Below are 22,426 nucleotides of genomic sequence, written 5' to 3' on the forward strand. Positions count from 1 at the left end.
AAACCCTTATCGAGTCATGCATGCGATCGTTTCATTTTGAATACTCGCTGATTTGTTACCACCGAGATTATGAACAAAATATACTAATCTCGAAACATAAACGATCAAAAGTAAATAGGAATATAACCCTTATCGAAATGTAGTTTATTCAAATAAGAATCTTGAAGATAAAGAGTTTTATCCATTTATACGATCGTTTACTGTAATTACATCATCAAAACTAACTGAATCTTATGTAATAAAAAAGAGCGATAAGCGACGGCTTCAAGTGCTAATCTGTACTAAATAAATAATTATGTCGATAAAGCAAAACTATTGAATACCAAACCTTACACCATATATTTATAACTCGACCGTCCCTATCCAGTGACATTATATATAATATGTGCATGCGCACATTATATAATAATACGTGTGCGAGTGTGTGCGAGAGAGAGAGAGAGAGTGAATAATATACGAGGTAATGATAATGGACGAGGATGGTGATTCATGAAAATCCAATAAGATAGAAAAGGAAAGGAGTAAAATATGAAAAATGAGGTCAAAGGGCGAGAGCTCTTATGTGTCTCGTGTTGGTTTTGGATTGGTGGAGTTGGACATTTTCACTATTTTTCTATTTACACATTTGATTCATCAGGAGATTTCATTACAAAGAAGAATATTCAAAAAAGTTTCAACCCCATTCGAGTAAAGATATTATAATCTGTATTTTTACATTTGTCAATTGTCAGGACGTGTGGTAGTGTATACTTTAAGATTCCACTAAGTCGAGGTTTTTAAGTGATTTAGTTAAAAGGATAAGTTTCGAACCAATCACACTTCTTACATTGCAATTATGTTTTTAACTGAATAGTTTTCTTATCCAGATCCAGATTTCATCATCAATGGTGTGCAAATTTTGATTGTCCAAAATATTATGCAACACATCGGTAAATCACTAGCTAGAGCATCGTGGATTCGCGGTGACATTTATGTATGTTTTAGGGTTTAGTCAATGATGACATATAAAAGGAATTTACTTATTTCTTTTAAATGGATACATATTTAGTGAGTTAGTGTTTTACTTGTGAGAAATGGATAGCAAAAAAATTGGGAAAGGATTAGCATGAAGGTGATGTAGTGGCAATACACTTAGCCGAAAAATATCTGGAAAATAACGAAAATACTCTTATCTCTCTGTGTGTCATATATATGCCACTCTTCCCCATTTTAATGGTTCACATTTTTAGGTGACTATCACTTACTTAAAAGATAAACTAGAAGAAAAAAGAATTATAATGAAGAGTTTTACAAAAGATACAAGAGAGTGAATGTATATATATAACACGGTCTATAATTCTATGTCATCACCTTCACTGGACAGGCCATCGAAAAGACGATGATATAGCTGGATGGTAATTGCAATCAGTAATTACTAACTTTATCTCCATCTCAAATGTTATTAACCAAACCAGATCAGATCACATTCACATGTATAATGCGTCGAGTCCAATTTGTTGATCAGGGATACAAACTATACTGATATTGAACATATGATCTTTAAGAATCACAACCAGTATACTCATGGAAATAAATTTTGTGTCGGGACATGAATGCGTGACAGGGTATTGATAAAATACCCCTAATACAAATTCTGATACAGATTTCATAAAAGGAAAAGAACCCATCTAGAGGATTAACAACAATTTCCAAAAATCAAAAGAAAAGAAAAGAAGAAAATCATCTAAATTTTTTACAAGAGAAGCTCGAAGAAGTAGCAGCAGCCTTGACACCAACAACAAAAGATCTTCTCTTCATGCATTTGGGATCAAGTGATAGTGATGGCGAAGAGGGAACGTGACGAATCACAAACGTGGAGGACAATGTTGATGACGAAACAAAGAGATTGGTGATATCTCGAAGTGGCTGCCTAGATCTCTTTCTTCTTATTCTGATTTGGGTTTTGTCTTTATCAATGGATGAAGAAGAATCCATAGGCTTGGCAGATATCGTGGCCATGTTTGAAGGTGAGACATTCTCTTTGTTGTCGTTTTGAGGCTTTAAATCAAAAGAGGCCATTGATGTAGCAGAGAGAGAAATAGAGAAGAGTCAAAGAAAGAGAGAGAGAGAGATAGAAGTGGATTGAGGATAGAAGGAGGAACTGAGGAAATGTATATGAAGAATGTGAATAGGAGGGACTTTGAACCAGATTTGGAAGTGACGGATCTGAGATTTGATTTTTGATGTTTTCATTTTGTGGAGGGATTTTGAGAATTGTTCTAAAATCCTGAAACTTGAAAAAAAGAGCTCTGTGTTATGGAGGGAACTAAGAAGATTCTCTGTTTTCTATTTTGGTTCGAAAATTTCATTTTGGTATAGAAGTGTTGACTTTTGACTTTGAGACCAGACGGCGCTTTACCGTTTTACGCGCCACTTGGTTTTAGGATGTGCGCCAAGAAGAAGAGTGAAAAACTGAAAAACGGGTTTTAAAAAAAAAATATTTAGAAACTCATTTTATCAAACTGGACTCAACAAGACTTATAATATTATTGGGCTTTCTTCATTAGCCCATATAGTTTTTCGTATGTAATGAATGTACTTGGTTTGGGACCTAGATATACATACACTGTGTGTCAGTGTGTACGTATGTGTGTACGTATCTCTGTGTTGCATTTACATTTTGAAATGATCCTAACCAAATTGTATAAGTTTATCAATCATCTAACTCGCGTAGTAGTCGTGTATGATGCGAGACACAATTGAAAAAACACCCGATTTAACACAATTCTAATTCATTATCAGTTAACCATCAAACTTTTAATATGTTCCGCAATTTAACGGTGTTTTTCTTTATTATCCAGCAAAATGAGAAAAGAGGGTTGAGTTACCTTGGACTAATATCACGTCAACCTTTCTGTACGTTTGGACGTGTTAGTGTAAATCCACTGAACCTATAAACTCGAGTCAATAGAACATGCCATCAGGTCAAGAACTGAACAGATTGGTGTATACTTGAGTCTTCAGGTTAAATCTCTTGAGATAGTTTCTGAAAAACAGAGAAGGGTCATGATTCTAACCTTTTAGCAACAGTTGTTTGAGTGTTCATTATGTGTCCCTTATATAGTCAACTTGGCTGCAAACTTCTGGACCAGACGAATGTTTCTGATTATTAAGGCAAAACACACAAAAGAGTCTATTTTGGCTATACATAGACCAAATCTAACACTGGCATTAAAAGGACAATAAAAAGGATATCTTGTCTTCATATAAAGGATGGTTGAGCATCAGCAGCTTATTGTTGTTTACTACAGCACGGACAAGTAACTCTTTCGCTTCCTCATGTTTCTTCTTCAGAATGTTGCAGATCTGCAAATGGCACAAAAAGGCATAACTAAAAAGATTAGAAATGTATCTACTATGAGTCTATGAGGGCTCTGCAACCTCTGTTTATTTTTATAGAGACTTACATTGTCGAGTTCTTTTGTGTATGCTTCAGCTTTTTCTATGTTATCAGCATTCTCCGTGATTGGGATCTCCAGATTTGCCATGTTTATGTTCTGGTAATGAGACTTAGTCCGTGGACTTTCCTTGACAAGCTCTTTGGTTGTATTATTATCTATTCTACTCTCTTGGCTTGAGAACTGGAAAGTCAATTGCGTTACAAGTGTTAATTAAACTCAACACAGAAAGCTTGTCCTAATAACAATAATCAAAGATCTGTTGGTGATTCTAACCTTTCCTTGCACAGCTCTATGTGTGAGCTCCTCAACGTTCCTGAGCAATCTCAGCTATATCAGTTATATAAGAACTAATGAAGCAAGGTTAAAGATTTGGTTAGATAAACAAAACAAGAAACCTGTTTTCTCTTGGAGACATGGAAAAACGTTTAAGTTGTGGCTTCCATGACCTATCTGCATCCTGTGGAAGTAAAAACTTATACTTGAGCTCCAGATATGTTCATGGAGAAAGAACATCGAAAATGTGAGTTAATAAACCTCATCAGCTTTCCGCTTTAAAGAAGATGGACAGTGCAGGATTTGTGTTTTGTCCCTAGGAGCCAAATGTTGAATCTCAGAGCTTTTTTCAACTGGCGCTTCAGTAATTCTTTCCTTGTTTATGGAAGAGCCAACTTCTGGTTGCACCGCAGAACTCGTTTGGTCTTTATTTACTCCAATTGTCCTATAGTGGAAGAGATTACGGAATTTGAATTGATATGTTATCGTAAAATTCCATACTAGAAACTGTTGTGTGTTCCATTTGTACCTTTGAGTTTTCACTGCACGAAGATCAGATATAATATTTCCAAGTTTAGGCCTTTCGAGAGATACAATCTTGGACTTCTGCAAAGATTCGGCTCCAGAACTCAAATGTTTGCTTAGCTTCTGAGTCAAGCTGGAAGCATCAAGTTTTGAGCTGTGAAAAAATCCAAATGCAAGGAAGCTTAATACATAACAGTCTAATACAACTTCCTAAGATAAAATTTAACGGCTAGTCGCTACTAGTTTATACACAATAAGTCACATGGGGTTATAACCTGTTTAGGGAGCATGGCAAGAGATAGGAAACAAGTGAATGAAAATGAGTTTATCTTACCTTATATTGATCTGCAAGATGGACTTCTCTCTAGTTGTATTTTTGGCTTGCAGCTTTAAATGATCCATCTGCCCAGCTACATTTTCTACAGTCTTGGAATTTGAATGGTCCTTATGGATTTTCTTTTCATAGGAACTGCTGGTAGAAGTAATTGGATTTGTTCCCTCCCTTATATCATCTTAAAAGAAAGAGAAAAGCTTATTCTTATGCTTGAATATAAAAGCCCAGAACATTACCTGGTCGGATTAGGATTTGCTGCATTCTTTTCGGAATCTGTGTTGACAAGCTCAATCGGACATGATCTAGTTTTGGATCCAGGTAACGCATCTTTAGTATCATGTCTGCATATTGGAGAGAAACGAAAGGGTGAAAAAATAGTTACACAGACGACGAAGAAAACAAATACTACCTCCTATCATTTGAAGGGATCAAGTTCGATCCAATCCTTTCTCGGCCAACTGGCTGAATCTCTGATTGAATTGAAGAGGACTCCAGCACATGAGATTGTGGTTTTTCTGGCTTCTTAAAGAACTTGGATCTGATAAGTCCGGAGTCTTTGTTTTGCATGGCCCTCAAATTATTGATCCCTAGCTCACTGCACTCAGTTTACGGAATACAGCAGTTAGATATCTATTTCAGCTTCATAGTTTACTGGCAGAATGACAAAAGTACCTAATGAATTTTTGGGGTATAATAGAAGAAGTTTGTTTTGTTTTTTTCTAACCTGTGGGATGGATCCAGAGGTAGCTTTCCACTCAAATCTTCTACCTGGGCATTTTGGTTTGGACGAGTGCCTGGTGGTATATTTCCTGAGAAAGTTGTTAGAGAACGTCTACGATCTGGATCACAGAGTGTTCCATTTGTGTGATCCGGTATTTCTGCCTGAGTATGTGTACTCATTTCTTCCTGTTGATGTTCTATCTTGTCTGAACAAAGCTGAGATGAGATGTTTGCTGAAGTTTGTTCAGTCTTCTCATAACTTGAATCCATGGTGGAAATCATTTTATTATTGGCATTCTGTTCTAGATCTTTAGCACAGTCTTCTTTTGTGCCAGGCCTGTAGATTTCATGGATACCTGGACTGGTTCCTCTGCTTACTGCAGTATGTGCAGTCTCAGAAGCATGTAATGGCGAGGGTGCTGCGGTTTCATTTAAAGGACGTGGTTCATCCTTTTCTTCAACCATTGAACATGATGTCTTCAACGGTGAAGTGTTTATGGATTGAGGTTGCACAGGCATTGTATGAGTTGTTGAGGTTTTTAAACTTGGACCTTGAGGTGATTCCACCGCCTCCAAATTTTCCATGCTCTCTAATGTAGCTTGATCAGAGTGTGTGCTACTATCAACAACCATAGTAGCTGTAGTCTTGGAACCTTGGTTCTCTTTTTCAGCTGAAGCTTTTACCTGAACATCTGTCTTTGCCTTGGAGGGAGCTTGTCTGGTTATTGATAAGTCTAGATCAAAGTCCAAATCGTCTGACTTATCAATCTTTCTTTTTGCAGAAATTTCTTCACAATCCATGTTCGTGCTCATAGTCTTGTTTCCCTTCTTCAGTGGTGGGCTTGAACCAAGATCAAAGTCGTCTAACCTGCTTGCAGAAAAACATGGTGTTAAGTAAATTTCAGAAGACATAGATTTTAAAAGAAAATTGATTTATTAGTGGACTCATACGCATTAAAATCATAAGAGAAGGCAAATGGATTCTTTTTCTGTTTTGAATTTTCACTAGATTTATCATCAGAGCTTTCTTTCGTTTTTGTGGTTTTCTTGGCTGGGCTTGAGAAATCAAAGTCTGGCATGTCCATTTTGAATGATGATAGATTTCCAAAATCTCCACCTAGATCGAAACCCATATCCCTGAGAAAGAGACAGAAACAGAACCATATGAGACAGTAGGCCTGTTGCCAAGCAACAGCAACTTAGAGTAGTCATCCATGATCAAAGAGGAAAAATTCCATGTTGAACTACATTCGCTTAGATGCAAACATGGTTTAGGATGTATATCACATAGGTTACACTCACAGCTTGAAGGCATTCTTCTTATTTTTTGCTGGCGAGTCAAAGCCAAAATCCATAGGATCATCATCCGTCATTGACTTAAAGTTCCATGTGTCCTTTTCCATGTCTTTGTCTGCAGGTAAACCATGGAATTAAAAGACAACGGACTATTCAATCACCTGTTTTAGCTATGGGAACATCTTATGGTCTCTATCTACGCCACAAAAATTCACAGCTGGCCAAAAAATGAGGAATAGAACAATAAAGAAGACTGAAAGATAGCGTGCATGATCTTTCTGATGTAAAGCTTTTAACATCAAGTTATCAAGAAAGTCTATTGATGATTTCACTCTTAGATGGTAATTTTTCCACTAGAAATTCCATATATGTATGATTTTTTTGGATTCAATAACTTTCGGATCATAGAGACCAACTCTTAAACAGTTGAAAAACCATACCGAGCATTAGATCTTTCTCCTGAGTATCTGTAGAACTTCTTTTAGCAGATGCAGACATGGCAAAATCTGTTCAGTATTCCTCTTGACAATCAACTGCAATGGAAAAAATCTACCATCAAAATCATTTCAGCAATCACTCACGAAAGTACCTTATGTTATGTGATGAACACAATGCTACCAACACATAAATCACGCTGCGTCACAAACTAAAATATAGCATAGAAGAACAAATGTTATCACACAAATCATAAGTTCCATTAAAAATCTTCTAAAACTATCACTAAGGAGCTATGACGCATAGGTCTGAGTTAAGGAGAAGAGACTGAGGAAAGTAACAAATCAAACAGTGTGATTATCCGAGAAGCAATATAAACGAAGAAGAACAGTAGCAGAGATCAAATTCTGAGATTCAACACCAGTTTAGCCAAAACAAACCAGACGATTCGTAGATTTTAGGCAAGGAGACGCCACTCGAGACTATTTTAAGGAAGAACGAGCAGTACGAAAATAAATTTAGGAGTTACAGAATCAAAAGGGAAAAATCAAACACAGTCTTAACATTGATCGAACATTTCTACACACAATCGATACCTCTAACATAGAAACGTTCATCGATTACGATCAACGATAGTCAAATCGTCGAACCTCAACTAAATCGAAAGCCAGAACAACGCAAAAGAGTGAGAGATTCTACTCAATCGACGAGAAGCGAGAGTAGTTTCTTACCGGTTGAATCGATTTGAAGTTGAATCTGAGGTACGCGCTAACGGTAAACGTTCAACGGGAACAAGACGACGGAGGCACCGGAGAGAAAAATCGCCGACGGAGGAACTCGGAAGGGGGAAGATTTTGAAATTAGCTGGGCTACGAAGCGAATGATTTTGATTTGGGCCTTTCTACATTTTTCTTAACAATAATAATTTGAAAAAGTTGAGTAAAATTGCAATATTCTTGTTTTAAAGGGGCTGAATAATAATTATTTATTTATTTTTTTTAAAAAAGGAGATAGAGAAGAGAATCTATCTTCTTATCCTGACCTGACCACAGAGGAAGCAAACATAAACCAATAGAAACCAAATTTTCCTAAGGACAAAAAAAAAAAAAGCCAATCAGAAGCTCTGAGCTCACACAAAAATGGCGTCTCTTCTTGGAACATCTTCCTCCGCAATCTGGGCTGCTCCTTCGCTCTCTTCTTCTTCTTCTTCTTCTTCTTCTTCAACACCTTCGACCTCCCCCATTTGCTTCAGACCAGGTAAACCAAAAAATCTCTCGAAAACTTGAAACCTTACTGTTTTCATAATTCCCGAAACGAAGTGAGTTGGATTCTTGTTTGTAGGGAAAATTTGTGGAAGTAAGTTAAATGGAGGAATCCAAATAAGGCCAAAGAAGAACAGGTCTCGTTACCATGTCTCGGTTATGAATGTAGCCACTGAAATCAACTCTACTGAACAAGTATGTATGCATATTTTTTGATGATGTTTTCACAAAAAGTTTAGAATTTTTTTTTTGATTTATTAAGTTAGGAACGTACATATGATTGTTGTTGATGTAATGGTGGTTTTTGGGTTTTAGGTAGAGAAGAAGTTTGATTCAAAGAAGAGTGCTAGGCCGGTTTATCCATTTGCAGCTATTGTAGGGCAAGATGAGATGAAGTTGTGTCTTCTATTGAATGTGATTGATCCAAAGATTGGTGGTGTGATGATTATGGGAGATAGAGGAACTGGCAAATCTACAACTGTTAGATCATTAGTTGATCTGTTGCCTGAGATTAAGGTAGTTGCTGGTGACCCTTATAACTCTGATCCGATTGATCCTGAGTTCATGGGTGTTGAGGTAAGAGAGAGAGTCGAAAGAGGAGAGCAAGTTCCGGTTGTTGCAACTAAGATTAATATGGTTGATCTTCCATTGGGTGCAACAGAAGATAGAGTTTGTGGAACAATTGATATCGAAAAGGCTTTGACAGAAGGTGTTAAAGCCTTTGAGCCTGGTTTGTTGGCTAAGGCCAATAGAGGGATTCTCTATGTTGATGAAGTCAATCTCTTGGATGATCATTTGGTTGATGTTCTTTTGGATTCAGCTGCTTCTGGTTGGAACACGGTTGAGAGAGAAGGTATTTCGATTTCTCACCCGGCTAGGTTTATCTTGATTGGTTCAGGAAATCCTGAAGAAGGAGAGCTTAGGCCACAGCTTCTTGATCGGTTTGGAATGCATGCACAAGTAGGGACGGTTAGAGATGCTGACTTGCGAGTCAAGATTGTCGAAGAGAGAGCTCGTTTCGATAGCAACCCAAAGGACTTCCGTGAAACTTACAAAACCGAGCAGGACAAGCTTCAAGACCAGATTTCAACTGCTAGAGCAAATCTTTCTTCAGTTCAGATTGATCGGGAATTGAAGGTGAAGATCTCTAGGGTGTGTTCGGAGCTTAATGTGGACGGGTTGAGAGGAGACATTGTGACTAACAGAGCAGCAAAAGCACTTGCAGCTCTCAAAGGAAAAGATCGAGTTACTCCAGATGATGTTGCAACAGTTATCCCTAACTGCTTAAGGCACCGTCTGAGGAAAGATCCACTGGAATCTATCGATTCAGGAGTTCTAGTTTCTGAGAAGTTCGTCGAGATTTTCAGCTGAATAGGAGATTCAATTCTGTGATCATTTTTTCTTAACTGTTCCTACTCTGTAAACGGTGAGAAGAACCAAAACTATAAACAGGCAAATCTGATTGAATATAGAGTCTATGCTTTATCCATTATGTTGAGTTGTTCAAATCATAGACTCAATAGAACTCTGTTTTTTTTTTCGTTTTGCATCTGCAAACATTTCTTGCATTGAATAATAAAGCTACAAAACTATCAAGAAACGGTGTCAGGATCAATTGTTATTATGTCTTGAATTGCTGGTGGTAGGCTTTGTTAACTAGAAGGACATAGCGTTTTGCCTGTTCTGGTAAAAGTGTGGAGCAACTTCAGTCAGCCAAGAAGGATTGATAGTTACGACATTCCGCATATATTGACGCTCTGTTGAGACAATGGATTGGTAAACCACCCATTTTGGATTCACCCTGAAGATTGTATATAGATATACCAAATAAGCTTTCACATTCAAAAGAAAGATCTTCAAACGTTGTGATGTTATTGAGGTTTTTGCTAGAACCATAGCAACAAGTACTACTAACCTGAATAATACAGATGACGGGTGAATATAAACTTCTTCAGAGCCTCTAATGGTCTTAAATACCCCATTGCTATGTGGCTAAATTATCACAACAACAACAAAAAAAAAAAAATTGATTTCTTTAAAAAACCGAAAAGGATGTGTACAAACAGAAAATTGAAGGTTTGGAAATGGGTTACTTACTTCTAAGCGGCATGCATTAGCGAAAAACCCTGCAGTCACAGCTTTTCTCACAGCCTGAAATAAAGTAACATTAAAAACCTGCAACCTTTTTTATTGTTTTCAGTTGAAGCAAGGTGGTATGATTTCCTACCTCCATGTCTCCGTCACATGATTTCAGGGTGACGCCTAATCTCCGAGCAATCCGTTTGAGTTGATCCCTGATTTCAACCACTTTTTTCTGCCAAAGGAAACAAAAACAAATAAAAATTGGAGCCCCGAAGATAAGGACTAAAATGCCAACTGTGAAGACCTGTTATTATACACACCATGGATTGGTAGTTGAGGAAGTTCTTGGCACACCACTGTGAAGACCTTTTCGACTCAAGAAACCCTTTGTATACATTCAGGAATGTGACATGGTCACCCTGAATAGACAAGAACAATGATGATTACTCAGTCAAAAAAAAAAATTGAGATATAGTTTGCTCATAGTTATGTGGCAATATATACCTCCGCGGCTGCAAATCTCAGTTTGGCTTCATCCTGTTCTTTCTGTACTCCCCTAGCAATGACCCAAACGGACTGCATATAAACAATATTAAGATTGCATCATAAAGTTTCAAATCCATAGTTCAAATGGAAAGCAAAACATTACATCTGCAATAAGGTTCTTTTGCATTATAGAGAAGAACTTTTAGCAGAGGAAAAAGGGTGAAGAGCCTTTACTTGGATAGAGAGAACTGCAGCGATTGTAATTATCTCATCTGAACAACCAAGCTCACTTGAAGCTAAAATCATTTTTGATATCATTGGGTCCTAGCAAAAAATGACAAAACTGAGACTTAAAAATGCTGTAGAGAATGCAAATGAATTTTATAAGTAACTCAAGGTTAAGAAGAAAAAGTACCAGTGGAAGTTCTGCAACTTGGAATCCTGTTGGCGATGTGAGTTTTGCATCATCATCAAGGATCTGAAGTGAATAGAGTACTTCAAGTGCCCGGATCATTGCTTGTGGGGATGGAGGTGAAGGCCAATCAAAACCCAATATATTATCTATGCCCAAAGCCTTTAGCTGAAAAGATAAATCAACAGAGCTCGAAAATTTTAGAACAAGAACTTCTTCTCATCTGGTTTTATACATGCTCGAAAAGGTGAAAAGCTTGGAATAAAAAAACTAATCTTAGTTTTGTGTAACACATCCCAAATTGTGAGTTCTTTGTACCTGTATTACAGTAGAAACAAGATTCGACCTCTGCATCTCCGGTATGCCTTCTCCAGGCATTTGGTTGAGAAAATAATCTTCAGTGTAAAGCCTAGTTACATAGAAAAATATATATTAGGAAGAGGACTAAAGAGCACTAAACCATTAAATAAGACACAATTCTGTCACTTTTATAAACGGAAAGAGAGTTACCTGTAACACTTCCCAGGTCGGACTCGCCCAGCCCTACCAGACCTTTGTCTAGCAGATGCTTTGGATATTGGTGCCACCACAAGACTTTCGATATCTGAAATCTGTGAGGGTAAGAAATGTTAATATGTTTCAGAAATGTCCAATATATTACAAAGGACGGAACTAAAAGATATCAATAAAAGAAATGGAGATGGACTTACTGGGTTATAGAACTTTTGCTTCGAGAAACCACTATCAATCACATAGACAACTCCCTGAACAAATAAAAGGAAACAGTTTATTGTCAATGATGTTTCAGCAATACGTATGAGAAAAAAACTTGCAACGAAAAGACATTAATGAGGAAACCTTGCCTCCAGAGTCAATGATGTTTCTGCAATATTTGTTGAGAGTATCACTTTTCTCTTTCCTCTGGGAGTTGGAGTAAAGATCAATTCCTAATATAAAGAAACGAGAAAAACAACATCTCGTCATATAAGTTTTCAAATACTCTCAAAAAGTATAGTTTAGCTTGTCTGGAGCCTTGCAACAAAAATCAACCTGATCTGATCGAGAAAGTCCCGAATATAGTGGCAGAGGTAGCAGGCCTGAAATAAATGTGAATTAGATTATAGTGCTGAAAAACTGAAGGCAAATGCTAAAGTTGATTGACACGATCTTATTTATGTGTAACATATACATTTATTATACCTGAAGAATTCTTTTGATTGCTATGAGCTTCTTCTTCAAGAAGTTTAATTGCAGTTTCAATATCTTCTTGACCAGTAAGAAATACAAGAACATCCCCAGGTGGCTCCTGAACACAAGAAGATACAATTTTATGGTAACAGCCCAAGGAAACTAATATACTACAAGAGTTTAACACATTGGACTTTTATAAAGCACCAAAGTAAAGTACCCGCTCATTTATCAATAATATCGTTAAAACAACTGATCGGATGTAATCTGAGACAGGCTCCTCAACATAGTGAATTTTCACACTGAAGCCTCTGCCCTAAAAAAATTTAACCAACAAAAACAAGAATCAGAAATTATCACGTAGAAATCAGAGTTAAAAAATACTCTTAAGCAAGATTAGAGTTACAATATACCTCGACAGATAAGATTGCAGGTTCCAACTTTGGTCCCTGGGCACTACCTTCTGGCGCATGGCGTTTTTTGCTATTTGTTTTTCATAGTGTATAAGAATATATATTGTATTAGTGATTTCAAGAGACCGAGACTTCCAGGGCATAGAACTATAACCATTGAGTAAGATGAGAACCTGGAATTGAAGAAATTGAACATGGCTTTTGCTTCGATTGTGGCGGACGATATAATCAGGCGTAGCTCAGGACGGCGACGTTGTATCTGGGATTAACAAATTATAGGAATTGAGAAAAGCAAACTGGAAACTAAAGAGTTCAAAAAAATCTGATGAAGTCTATGTCTTTAATGCTATACCTTTTTTAAGAGACCCAGTAAAATGTCAGTTGAAATAGATCTCTCATGAGCTTCATCTATCATAATAACACTACACAAATGACACATATGATAAGAGAAGGTTAACCAGCTCCATTTACTAACCAAAAATATAAATTGAACGAGATTATGCAGTGCAACAAAAATCATTACCTATACTTTGACAAGAGAGGATCCTCCATCATCTCTCGGATTAAAACCCCATCTGTGAGAAATTTCACACTAGTCACACCCTGTTCTAACCAAGCAAAAGATCTTTGTAAGTATCATCAGAATACTCCATACAATTAAGGAAAAGCAGAAGAGTGTTAAGGGAAGAGTCTCACGGAAGTTGTATGATCTTCAAATCGAATTGTGTAGCCAACTTCATTCCCAATATTTACTCCCATCTCTTCAGCCACTCTTGTAGAAACCGCCTAAGCAAATTACAAAACAAAGAGTATATGTGATCAAGCACGAATTGCCAAACTTGAGCTGAGACACCACTCGTAAAACTTGAGCTGTAAGGCTTGGTTGAGGAGGAGAAAACAAACCTGCACAGCTAAACGTCTAGGCTGTGTGCAAGCAATAACTCGGCCTCCTTCAGCCCATCCAGCTTCTTTCAGGTACTACAAATTATGATAAACAAATTGGTATCAACACTTGCGGGCAAACAGCTAGTGAGCTTAAACATTGCAGGATTTTGAGAAATTGAACAAGTTTTATGCCTCTCTAGCTACATTGCACATTTGTCAGCAAGTGACTATTACCATCCAAATTTTCAACCTTTTAACTCCTATCAAAATTTGCCTATTGGTCTAAGAACCCTGAAAATAGCAAAGCTAGGTGCGTTCCCTCTAAAAAATAAGCCAAGAACAAAGAACAAAGAAGAAACCTGAGGAATCTGAGTGGTTTTACCACTGCCCGTCTCGCCAACGATGATGGTGGTAGCGTGATTCTCCACCAAATAGAGAATCTCAGTCCTGTACTTGTACACTGGCAATCTCTGTCTTTGCTTCTCTATATTCGCATACCCATAACTACAAATTCCCAACCTTTCAGTTATAAACAACCGCAGAACAAGCACGAGTACAAGAGAGAAGAAGCTGGCATACCTAGAAGAAGAAGAGGATGCGAGATTGTTGGACATGAACACTATGCCTCCTTCTCCATCATCTTCGAAACGAGGTTTCTCAGTCCCTGGTTTCCAAAACGCCATCTTTTTTTCTCCCAGAGAGCTTTTGGCTTCTTCGGTTGTTTCAGTTGAGTATGTCGCCTATTTCTCTTCTATGCCTTTTTCTCTGGATGTTCACGGTGACGGTGAGGCGGTCACCGGCGATTTACAGGTTCGGTTCTAATTTAGGCCTTTGGTTTAAATTATTTCGGTTCAATTTCAAAAAAAATCAATTTGGTTCGGTTTAGTTTCGGTTATATGTTCATCATCCTTCATCAGGAGGACTATATCAATTGCAAGAAAATGAACTGTCTTGCTGCTTCTGTGTTTCCTTCTTCTCACACAACTCTACTCCTCAACAAGCTCTCACCTTTACTCCTCCGCCACAATCGCCGCCACCAAAGTCAGCGACTTCACCGTCGGAATTATCAGATCAGAGCAATGAGAGCTGTAGTCCAGAGAGTCTCATCTTCCTCTGTTACTGTGGATGGTCGAATCGTATCGGAGATTGGCCCTGGTCTCTTGGTTTTAATTGGAATCCATGAATCAGATACAGATTCTGACGCTGATTACATGTAAGCTTGCACAAAAATATCACCGTTAGCTTAATTCTTCCATTTAAAGTTTGGTTATAAAGATTCTGACATTTAAACAATTTTTTTTAGATGTCGAAAAGTTGTAAACATGAGACTGTTCACTAATGAAACCGCTGGCAAAGGATGGGACCAAAATGTGAGTTCTTTTAACAGTTTTGTTTCAATGGATTCGTTTATGAAATTGAAAAGTAAAGGAAAAGAAAAAAACTTGGATGCGGTTTTGTGCAGGTAATGCAGAGGAATTATGAAGTTTTACTTGGTAATGAATCTGTTTATCATGCTTTACCTTCTAATTAGAGAAAGGTTTAGCTTCTGATCAATGTACTGAGACTTGTGTCCTTTGCTTGCTTCTGATCTTTGGATCTTGTGTTGTTAATACAGTTAGTCAGTTTACATTATACGGATTCTTGAAAGGTAACAAACCCGATTTTCATGTCGCAATGCCACCTGATAAAGCAAAACCATTTTACGCTTCTTTAGTCGAGAAATTCCAGAAAGCATATAATCCTGATGCTGTAAAAGGTACTACTAATACACACTCTCATTGATCTTTCTTGATCAAAGGCTTCACCATTTTTCTTCAGTCTTCTTGATTTGGTTAACTCTTTTCTTTATAAAACAGATGGTGTGTTTGGAGCTATGATGCAGGTAAGAGATTAGTCCTTCCTATAGTCAAATTTAATCCATTGAAATTGACTTGTGTGGTTAAAACAAGTTATCTTGCTTATAACATTACTTTAATCATATTAAAAGGTCAGTCTTGTAAACGACGGTCCAGTCACGATGCAGCTCGACTCACCTCAATCTTCCAAGTAAGCAAATATATTTTGCATAAACTTTATCAGTCATTGATTTGTTACTTAAGCAAGTCTTAATTTGTTGCAGGAATGAGACAAAGGCATCAACATAATCATAAAATCACTCATCTTGACTTCTTGTATCTGTGAAACATTCATAATTCATTTTTTTTGGTAAGGAAAACATTCATAATTCATTGGACGGTAACTGTTAATTCCTACATTGCATGTAACTTCTTTGCTTTTAATCCAATGAAAGCCTCTAGATTTGCTTGCTAAAATCTTGGTCCCTAGATGCCTAATGCTTTAAGCTTTTGCCTTGAGTATCATTCCAGCAGTAAACAACACTTCTTTCCCAAACGATAAAATCTCGATTTTCCTGCAAGAATCATGAAAGCTTTTGATTGGACAAAGGAAAGCTATATATTGTAAATGAATTGAGGGTAAAAGAAACTGCTGCTTACTGATCTACTTGCTTAAGACTAGTAAATGCAGAGGTGATACTATTGCATATCTCTGTTATAGAGTCTCCGTCATTTGGGTTAGAGAATGTGAGCCGAGCCTGATGATAATTGATCAAATTAGGACAAGGAAGCAAAGAAAAAAACTCAGAATCTGAAAGGAGAAACAAAGATCATTCATTATTACCAGAAAGGCATGTCCGATGAGGATCTGAACAATGTCAGCTCCTATCTTTTTAGTAATGTTCTTCGAATTTGTGCCACTTGAAAAGGTCTTTAAGATCCCATTTAGTCTTTGTTGACCCTCTGCTTGAGGAATGTTTGATCTTCGGGTACGGACAGAAGGCTGCAACCAAAGATAAATTTTCTCAACAGTGAACAATCAAAGAATTAACTATACGAACAACATTTGTTGGAGAAGATGAACAAAGAGAAATCAGAGGATTATCAACAAACCTTAGGAATGTATTTGGTGAGGTATTGGAGAACGATCTCTAGCTTCCATATAGGATCGTCGAAAACCTGCTTGAAAAATGTGCACTCAAGAACCGCAGAGAAGAATTCAGACAACACAAAGAGTTTCAAAAAGTGATTTTGTCTCTTACCTGAAGAAAATTTGACAGCAAGTATCCATCATAAGTCAGCTCGTCAAGAATGATCTCCATTGCAGGGGTCCTGCACCAAAATGGATCACAAACATGGCGAAACACACAATTCAAAAGAGAGGCCGAGATTTGAATACCTTACGCCATCTCCTCTAGAGGTAATCCCTTCTAAGTCAGCTTTCTGCTTTGATGCATCAAGGTCCATGATCTAAACAAGGAACATAAATGTGAGAGAAGAGAATTTCAAATATAGTAACTTTAATACTCTGGTCATACATAACCTACAACCATTACTAGAAGTTCCTTCATAGCAGAAAGTGTGCCATTGTGCAATTCTACCAAACTGATAGACTTTTCATCAGCATCAATGGGTGCACACATCGTTGATAGATAATCTTTCATTAGAAGTTTGAACTTCACTTTTCTTGAAGCCTACAAATGGAACCACAACACTAAGTCACGGATAAAGTTAAGGGACTACACTAGTTTATGAGCCATTGATTATGGGATGTACCAGAAGTAGATTCAGTGAGGATTCCTTTAAAAGACTCCAGTTGTTGGTTTCTGGAGCACGGAAGGACACAAAGCTTCTAAAATTGTCCTCAGATTACACAAGATAAAGAGATATCTTAAAACTATGAAGACTCTATATGTACCTTTATACACCTGATTTCGTGGTGTAAAATCCAACTTAAGAACATGAACAAGATACTTGAACAGTAACTTATTTCCCAGGATCTACAGAATTCCAAATAAAAGGAGCAAGAGGTGTGAAAAAGTCTACCAAATTGTTAAGCTTATCTGCAAAAGAGCTAGGCAAAACAGGGTTAAGTAGAAACAAGTAAACCAACCTTTAATTCCGATTCCTCAGACTCATTAAATCCTTTGTTCATGTTTTGAATCAGCTGTTGAAAAACTGAAATCACAAAAGCAATCAGTTATACTAAACAAGAACCAACAAAAAGCTTCCTTACATAAGCTTCTCACTGATAATTCCTTACCATCAGAATCAACATCAGAGTCAGACCCGAAATTAAACGGTGACCAAGCCTGCCATACAAAAACCATTAACAAACAAATGCAATCAACCATACCTACCATAACTAAGAATGAACAACAGATCAAAGCTTTTGTAACAAGGACCTCGTCAACGATTTCCAACTGATCAGCTGAATCAGATACATAAACCCAAGGAAACCGCTGAAAAAAAAAACAAAATCATAAGCAAAACAATGAAAACTTACACAAATTGTGGAGACAACAAAAAAAAAAAAAAAAAAAAAAAAAAAAGAAACTACAGAACATCTAAGAACCTGATGTAATTGTGTCAAAAGCTGGAAACTTGCTGTTATAAGTTCCAATGTTCTTCCAAATCTCAATATCCTAAACATCGCTTGGTACATTTTGCTTCAAATTTAACAAAACCCCAAATCAAAATCATGAGTCTTTCGAGGCAAAAACTTCATATTTCTTTAGAAACTTCTTAAAAGCAGAGTAAATTACTTGGTTGGAGGGATTCCAATTTCGGGTACAAGTGAAGCAGCACGAACAGCTTCCAGATACTGCAAACCTAGGGTTTCGTTCAACGGATCAATAGAGTAAACCAAGCAAAGGGTAAAAAGCGGAAACGAAGACGGAGATTGATAAAAATTGAGAAAACGTACGATCTTCGTTAGCGTCGCGACTGTCTTTGGCGCCGGTGGAATCAAGCATGGCCAAGGTGTTTGCTTCTAAGCCACCGCCGTAGCTACTCATCACTCTGCTAGTATTATTGTTACCCTTCGTCTCTTTCGACATCTTCTCTTCCACAAATTCGCTAATATCTTCGCAGCGGAACAATTACAAAAAAAAAATTGAAATCTAAACCCAAAATTAGAACGGAGAGAGATATTACTAGAAGAACCCTAATAGTCAAAAGAAGGCAATTCTCCCGCCATAAGAGATATTGTTCTCAACCAAAATTAATTAATTCCACGGAACCGGGTTTATCAGGTGAGAACCAGGTATTTTTTTGGGAAATTAATTAACTAAATAATGACGACTCAAATAGAAACGTCGACTGTTCAAATTATTTCACTTTTTCAATTTTTTTTAATAAACGTTATAGAAAAATGTTTAGTCCAACATCTACGTTTTTACTGACTCAAGAGTTCAATGTTGTTAGTACACCTTTATAGTTCTCGAATATCTCGAATCTCAAGTCTCGGCTTTTACACTACGGAACCATAATGTATTGCATGTACGTCATTGCTTCGAGTACTTTTCCAAATAAGACTTATCCCATAATATCCCTCCAACTCCTACAATGGATAGTCCATTGAGCTATATTATTAGAGAGTATACTTGTATATAGTAAGTCAATTAACGGCTCTGGAATGTCCGGTTTATTAGATTAATTTAGATTGATTAGTTTGGTTAATACCGGTTAAGGTCACATATACAGCATAAAGATCTTGTAACAAACTCTTTTGATGATTAATGAGAATCTGAGTTTATTCATCTTTCTCTCTCGATTCTGATTCTACTGATATGGTATTAGAGCATTTTCAAGCTCGTTTTGATCTCTGATTCGTCTTTTTTTTTCCAGATTATTCTTGTTTTCTTCATTGATTTGGTGTGACGATTCCAAATTTGTGCAAATTTTGAGCTCAAGCGGAGGAGATTCGTGTTTCCAGCTTCCGATTTCATACAAATTGTAGATTTGAGCTTTGATTACATCCAATGGTGAAACAGAAGAAGAAGAAGACTGCTCGCAACGCTTCTCCGGAGTCGGATTACTCAGCGATGAAGACTCGAGCTGGATCCTCACATCTAACGGACGATGACATCGCGTTGACACCACATCCGAAGTTTACGGCGATTCGCGGCAGATCTACCATGATTTCTGAAGATATTGAGTCGTACATCAACGCTCATAGTCCTTTCTTCTTGCACGCATCGGATCACCCAGGTCTTTCCATAGTCTCACATACTCTTGATGGATCCAACTATAATAACTGGTCTATAGCTATGCGTATGAGCCTCGATGCTAAGAATAAGATTAGCTTTGTTGATGGTTCGCTTCCTAGACCAGAGATTGATAGTCAAATATTCAAGATATGAAGTCGATGCAACAATATGGTTAAGGCTTGGATACTGAATGTTGTCAACCAAGAGATATATGATAGCATCTTGTACTACGATGATGCTGCTGAAATGTGGAATGGTTTGTTTCTACGGTTTAGAGTCAGTAATCTTCCAAGGAAGTATCAGCTCGAACAGGCAATCAGCACACTGAAACAGGGAAATTTGGATTTGTCAGCCTATTACACCAAGAAGAAAACTCTTTGGGAACAATTGGCAAATACCAAGCTCACTACTGTTAAGAAGTGTAACTGCGACCATGTCAAGGAGTTGATGGAAGAAGCTGAGACAAGTAAGATCATACAGTTTCTTATGGGACTGAATGATAATTTTGCTAATATACGTGGTCAGATTCTGAATATGAAGCCACGACCAAGTCTGACAGAGATATACAATATGCTTGATCAAGATGAGAGTCAGAGGATTGTGGGAGGATCAACAGTAAGTAATATCCCTAATCCAGTTGCTTTCCAAGTTCAATCAAACTTTTTTCCTGGCCAGTCAAAGGTGTTCTTAGCACACAATGTTTTTCAGAAACCAAAATGTTTCCATTGCCATAAGATTGACCATATTGCAGATAAGTGTTACAAGCTCCATGGTTTTCCTCCGGGTTTTGGTTCTAAGTGGAAGAAATCACAAACCATTGGAACTACAAACCTTGCTGCTACACAATATCAATCTCAAATGGATCAGAAGGAGAATGTGGAGACTACTTGTGAAGAGATGTCTACTGATCAGATTCAAAGTGTGATTTCGTATCTGAGTTCCAAGCTTCACACCTCTACTGCAACGATTACCACACCTCCTAATCCTTGTGCTTCGACTTCAACTTTTGTCCCTGTAATCTCACAGATTTCAGGTACTTTCCTGTCACTATACTCCAATGCTTACTATGACATGCTCGTATCTTCATTATCTAAAGAACCAGTTGTGTCTCCTAGAGCTTGGGTAATTGATTCAGGGGCTACTCACCATGTTACTCACACTAGGAGCCTTTATGTAGAATATAAACCCTTAGATAAAACCTTTGTTACTCTTCCTAATGGTTATACTGTTAGAATAGTGGGTATAGGTTTTATTCAATTAACTGATACTATCATTCTGCATAATGTGCTTTATATTCCTGAGTTCAAATTTAATTTGATTAGTGTTAGTGTTTTGACTAAAACTTTGAACACTAAAGTGAGTTTTACATCTGATGAATGCCTTATTCAGGATCTTACACGGGAGTTGATGATTGGAAAAGGGATTGAGATTGAGAATTTATATGTTTTGCATTTCAATGAGTCTACTCATACTGTTTCTTTAAAATGTATTGTCTCACCGTCTGTTATAGTTCTTGTTTGTTCTAGTGTCGTTGTTGATCCACTTATACGGCATCGACGTCTTAGACACCCTTCTCAGTCTAAGATAGAGTTACTTTCTAATGTATTGAGTCTGAAAAATATGAAAGGAAATAAAGAGAAATTAGTTTGTCATTTGTCTAAACAAAAGCATTTACCATTTCAACTTAGACAGAACTTGTGTAATGCTCCATTTGAATTGGTACATATAGACACTTGGGGTCCATTATCGGTTGAAACTAAAGATGGTTATAAATACTTTCTAACTATTGTAGATGATTACAGTCGAGCCACTTGGATATATTTGATGAAACTGAAATCTGATGTTTTGCATATCTTTCCCACGTTTATTAATATGATTAAAACTCAATACAAAACAAAACTTAAATCTGTGCGTTCTGATAATGCACATGAATTGAAGTTCATTGCATTGTTCTCTGAAAAAGGCATCATGTCATATCATTCTTGTCCAGAAACTCCAGAGCAAAAATCTATAGTGGAAAGGAAACATCAACATATTTTAAATGTTGCTAGGGCTCTTTTATTTCAATCAAATGTTCTTTTAGAATTTTGGGGTGATTGTGTCTTAACAGCTGTTTTCTTAATCAATAGATTACCCACTCCAGTTCTAGGAAACAAGTCTCCTTTTGAGAAGTTAACTAGTAAAGCACCAGAGTATCATTCTTTAAAGAGTTTTGGGTGTTTATGATATAGTTCTACCTCTCCTAAGCTTAGACATAAATTTGAACCGAGAGCTAAAGCATGTGTTTTCCTAGGATATCCTAGTGGTTATAAAGGGTACAAGCTATTAGGTTTGGAGACACATGCTGTTTTAATTTCACGACATGTCATATTTCATGAGGATATTTTTCCTCTTGTCTCATCCACTATCACGGATGTTTCAAGAACTTTCTTTCCTCTATTACATTCTCATGCTATCCCCGATGTTTTGCCTCTAGAGCAAACATCCTCTGATGCACATCAACATCAAGATGTGACATCTTCTGAGATAGTGATTCCTTCTGAGTCTCTATCTCATCGACAAAGAAAACCACCAAAACACATGCAGGACTTTCATTGTTATAACTCTACTAGTACTATCCCATATCCTA

The 22,426-nt window shown here is 37.1% G+C and overlaps 7 protein-coding genes across 20 annotated transcripts; 3 read left to right on the forward strand and 4 right to left on the reverse strand.

Moving 5' to 3' along the window:
• Nucleotides 1-1,492: 1,492 nt before the first annotated feature.
• LOC104718465 (uncharacterized) lies at nt 1,493-2,058 on the reverse strand. Its single transcript, XM_010436220.3, has one exon. The coding sequence runs from the start codon at nt 2,056-2,058 to the stop codon at nt 1,720-1,722; it is 339 nt and encodes a 112-aa protein (XP_010434522.1). The 3' UTR covers nt 1,493-1,719.
• Nucleotides 1,493-7,922, reverse strand: LOC104718466 (uncharacterized protein At4g18490-like). Of its 10 annotated transcripts, none has more exons than XM_087467934.1 (17): nt 7,755-7,922; nt 7,029-7,121; nt 6,595-6,703; nt 6,244-6,429; nt 5,297-6,160; nt 4,982-5,167; nt 4,809-4,913; nt 4,573-4,707; nt 4,243-4,392; nt 3,975-4,158; nt 3,836-3,897; nt 3,714-3,753; nt 3,447-3,620; nt 3,233-3,345; nt 3,057-3,135; nt 2,868-2,930; nt 1,493-2,451 (listed from the first exon to the last, which is right to left on the reverse strand). In XM_087467934.1, the coding sequence occupies exons 2-15, from the start codon at nt 7,084-7,086 to the stop codon at nt 3,096-3,098; spliced, it is 2,406 nt and encodes an 801-aa protein (XP_087324060.1). In that variant the 5' UTR covers nt 7,087-7,121; nt 7,755-7,922; the 3' UTR covers nt 1,493-2,451; nt 2,868-2,930; nt 3,057-3,095. The 10 variants fall into 10 exon arrangements, with proteins under 10 accessions (XP_087324060.1, XP_087324059.1, XP_087324053.1 ...); XM_087467933.1 differs by having other exon boundaries at nt 4,573-4,710; nt 7,755-7,916; XM_087467927.1 differs by having other exon boundaries at nt 1,493-2,266; nt 2,399-2,451; nt 3,975-4,392; nt 4,573-4,710; nt 7,755-7,916.
• A 113-nt stretch (nt 7,923-8,035) lies between these two features.
• On the forward strand, nt 8,036-9,774 carry LOC104718469 (magnesium-chelatase subunit ChlI-1, chloroplastic). Its single transcript, XM_010436224.3, has 3 exons — nt 8,036-8,280; nt 8,365-8,480; nt 8,601-9,774. The coding sequence occupies exons 1-3, from the start codon at nt 8,163-8,165 to the stop codon at nt 9,654-9,656; spliced, it is 1,290 nt and encodes a 429-aa protein (XP_010434526.2). The 5' UTR covers nt 8,036-8,162; the 3' UTR covers nt 9,657-9,774.
• LOC104718468 (putative pre-mRNA-splicing factor ATP-dependent RNA helicase DEAH9) lies at nt 9,745-14,756 on the reverse strand. The gene is made up of 23 exons (XM_010436223.3): nt 14,331-14,756; nt 14,111-14,255; nt 13,770-13,844; nt 13,563-13,652; nt 13,390-13,469; nt 13,219-13,288; nt 13,040-13,125; nt 12,867-12,936; nt 12,674-12,769; nt 12,466-12,571; nt 12,316-12,362; nt 12,129-12,212; nt 11,976-12,029; nt 11,776-11,876; nt 11,584-11,674; nt 11,269-11,433; nt 11,088-11,177; nt 10,872-10,943; nt 10,688-10,786; nt 10,513-10,599; nt 10,383-10,436; nt 10,201-10,277; nt 9,745-10,086 (listed from the first exon to the last, which is right to left on the reverse strand). Exons 1-23 carry the CDS (start codon nt 14,432-14,434, stop codon nt 9,942-9,944), a joined length of 2,088 nt encoding a protein of 695 aa, XP_010434525.2. The 5' UTR covers nt 14,435-14,756; the 3' UTR covers nt 9,745-9,941.
• Nucleotides 14,675-16,063, forward strand: LOC104718471 (uncharacterized). Of its 2 annotated transcripts, none has more exons than XM_010436231.3 (7): nt 14,675-14,964; nt 15,055-15,121; nt 15,214-15,244; nt 15,367-15,507; nt 15,608-15,633; nt 15,739-15,797; nt 15,871-16,063. In XM_010436231.3, the coding sequence occupies exons 1-7, from the start codon at nt 14,693-14,695 to the stop codon at nt 15,893-15,895; spliced, it is 621 nt and encodes a 206-aa protein (XP_010434533.2). In that variant the 5' UTR covers nt 14,675-14,692; the 3' UTR covers nt 15,896-16,063. The 2 variants fall into 2 exon arrangements, with proteins under 2 accessions (XP_010434533.2, XP_019086760.2); XM_019231215.2 differs by having other exon boundaries at nt 14,680-14,964; nt 15,744-15,797.
• LOC104718470 (negative regulator of systemic acquired resistance SNI1-like) lies at nt 15,893-18,849 on the reverse strand. Of its 4 annotated transcripts, none has more exons than XM_010436228.3 (15): nt 18,513-18,849; nt 18,352-18,418; nt 18,162-18,255; nt 17,992-18,048; nt 17,850-17,898; nt 17,700-17,764; nt 17,505-17,586; nt 17,363-17,412; nt 17,137-17,280; nt 16,986-17,056; nt 16,849-16,918; nt 16,700-16,765; nt 16,431-16,589; nt 16,247-16,344; nt 15,893-16,161 (listed from the first exon to the last, which is right to left on the reverse strand). In XM_010436228.3, exons 1-15 carry the CDS (start codon nt 18,643-18,645, stop codon nt 16,089-16,091), a joined length of 1,278 nt encoding a protein of 425 aa, XP_010434530.1. In that variant the 5' UTR covers nt 18,646-18,849; the 3' UTR covers nt 15,893-16,088. The 4 variants fall into 4 exon arrangements, with proteins under 4 accessions (XP_010434530.1, XP_010434529.1, XP_087326322.1 ...); XM_010436227.3 differs by having other exon boundaries at nt 17,134-17,280; nt 18,513-18,821; XM_087470196.1 differs by lacking the exon at nt 17,850-17,898 and having other exon boundaries at nt 17,700-17,753; nt 17,947-18,048; nt 18,513-18,801.
• Nucleotides 18,850-19,767: 918 nt separating this feature from the next.
• On the forward strand, nt 19,768-21,224 carry LOC147935965 (uncharacterized). Its single transcript, XM_087469000.1, has 2 exons — nt 19,768-20,830; nt 21,187-21,224. The coding sequence occupies exons 1-2, from the start codon at nt 19,966-19,968 to the stop codon at nt 21,222-21,224; spliced, it is 903 nt and encodes a 300-aa protein (XP_087325126.1). The 5' UTR covers nt 19,768-19,965.
• Nucleotides 21,225-22,426: the final 1,202 nt, after the last annotated feature.

This window comes from Camelina sativa, chromosome 10 (genome assembly GCF_030686135.1).
Source record: "Camelina sativa cultivar CO46 ecotype springtype chromosome 10, ASM3068613v1".
NCBI classification, from domain to species: Eukaryota; Viridiplantae; Streptophyta; class Magnoliopsida; order Brassicales; family Brassicaceae; genus Camelina; species Camelina sativa.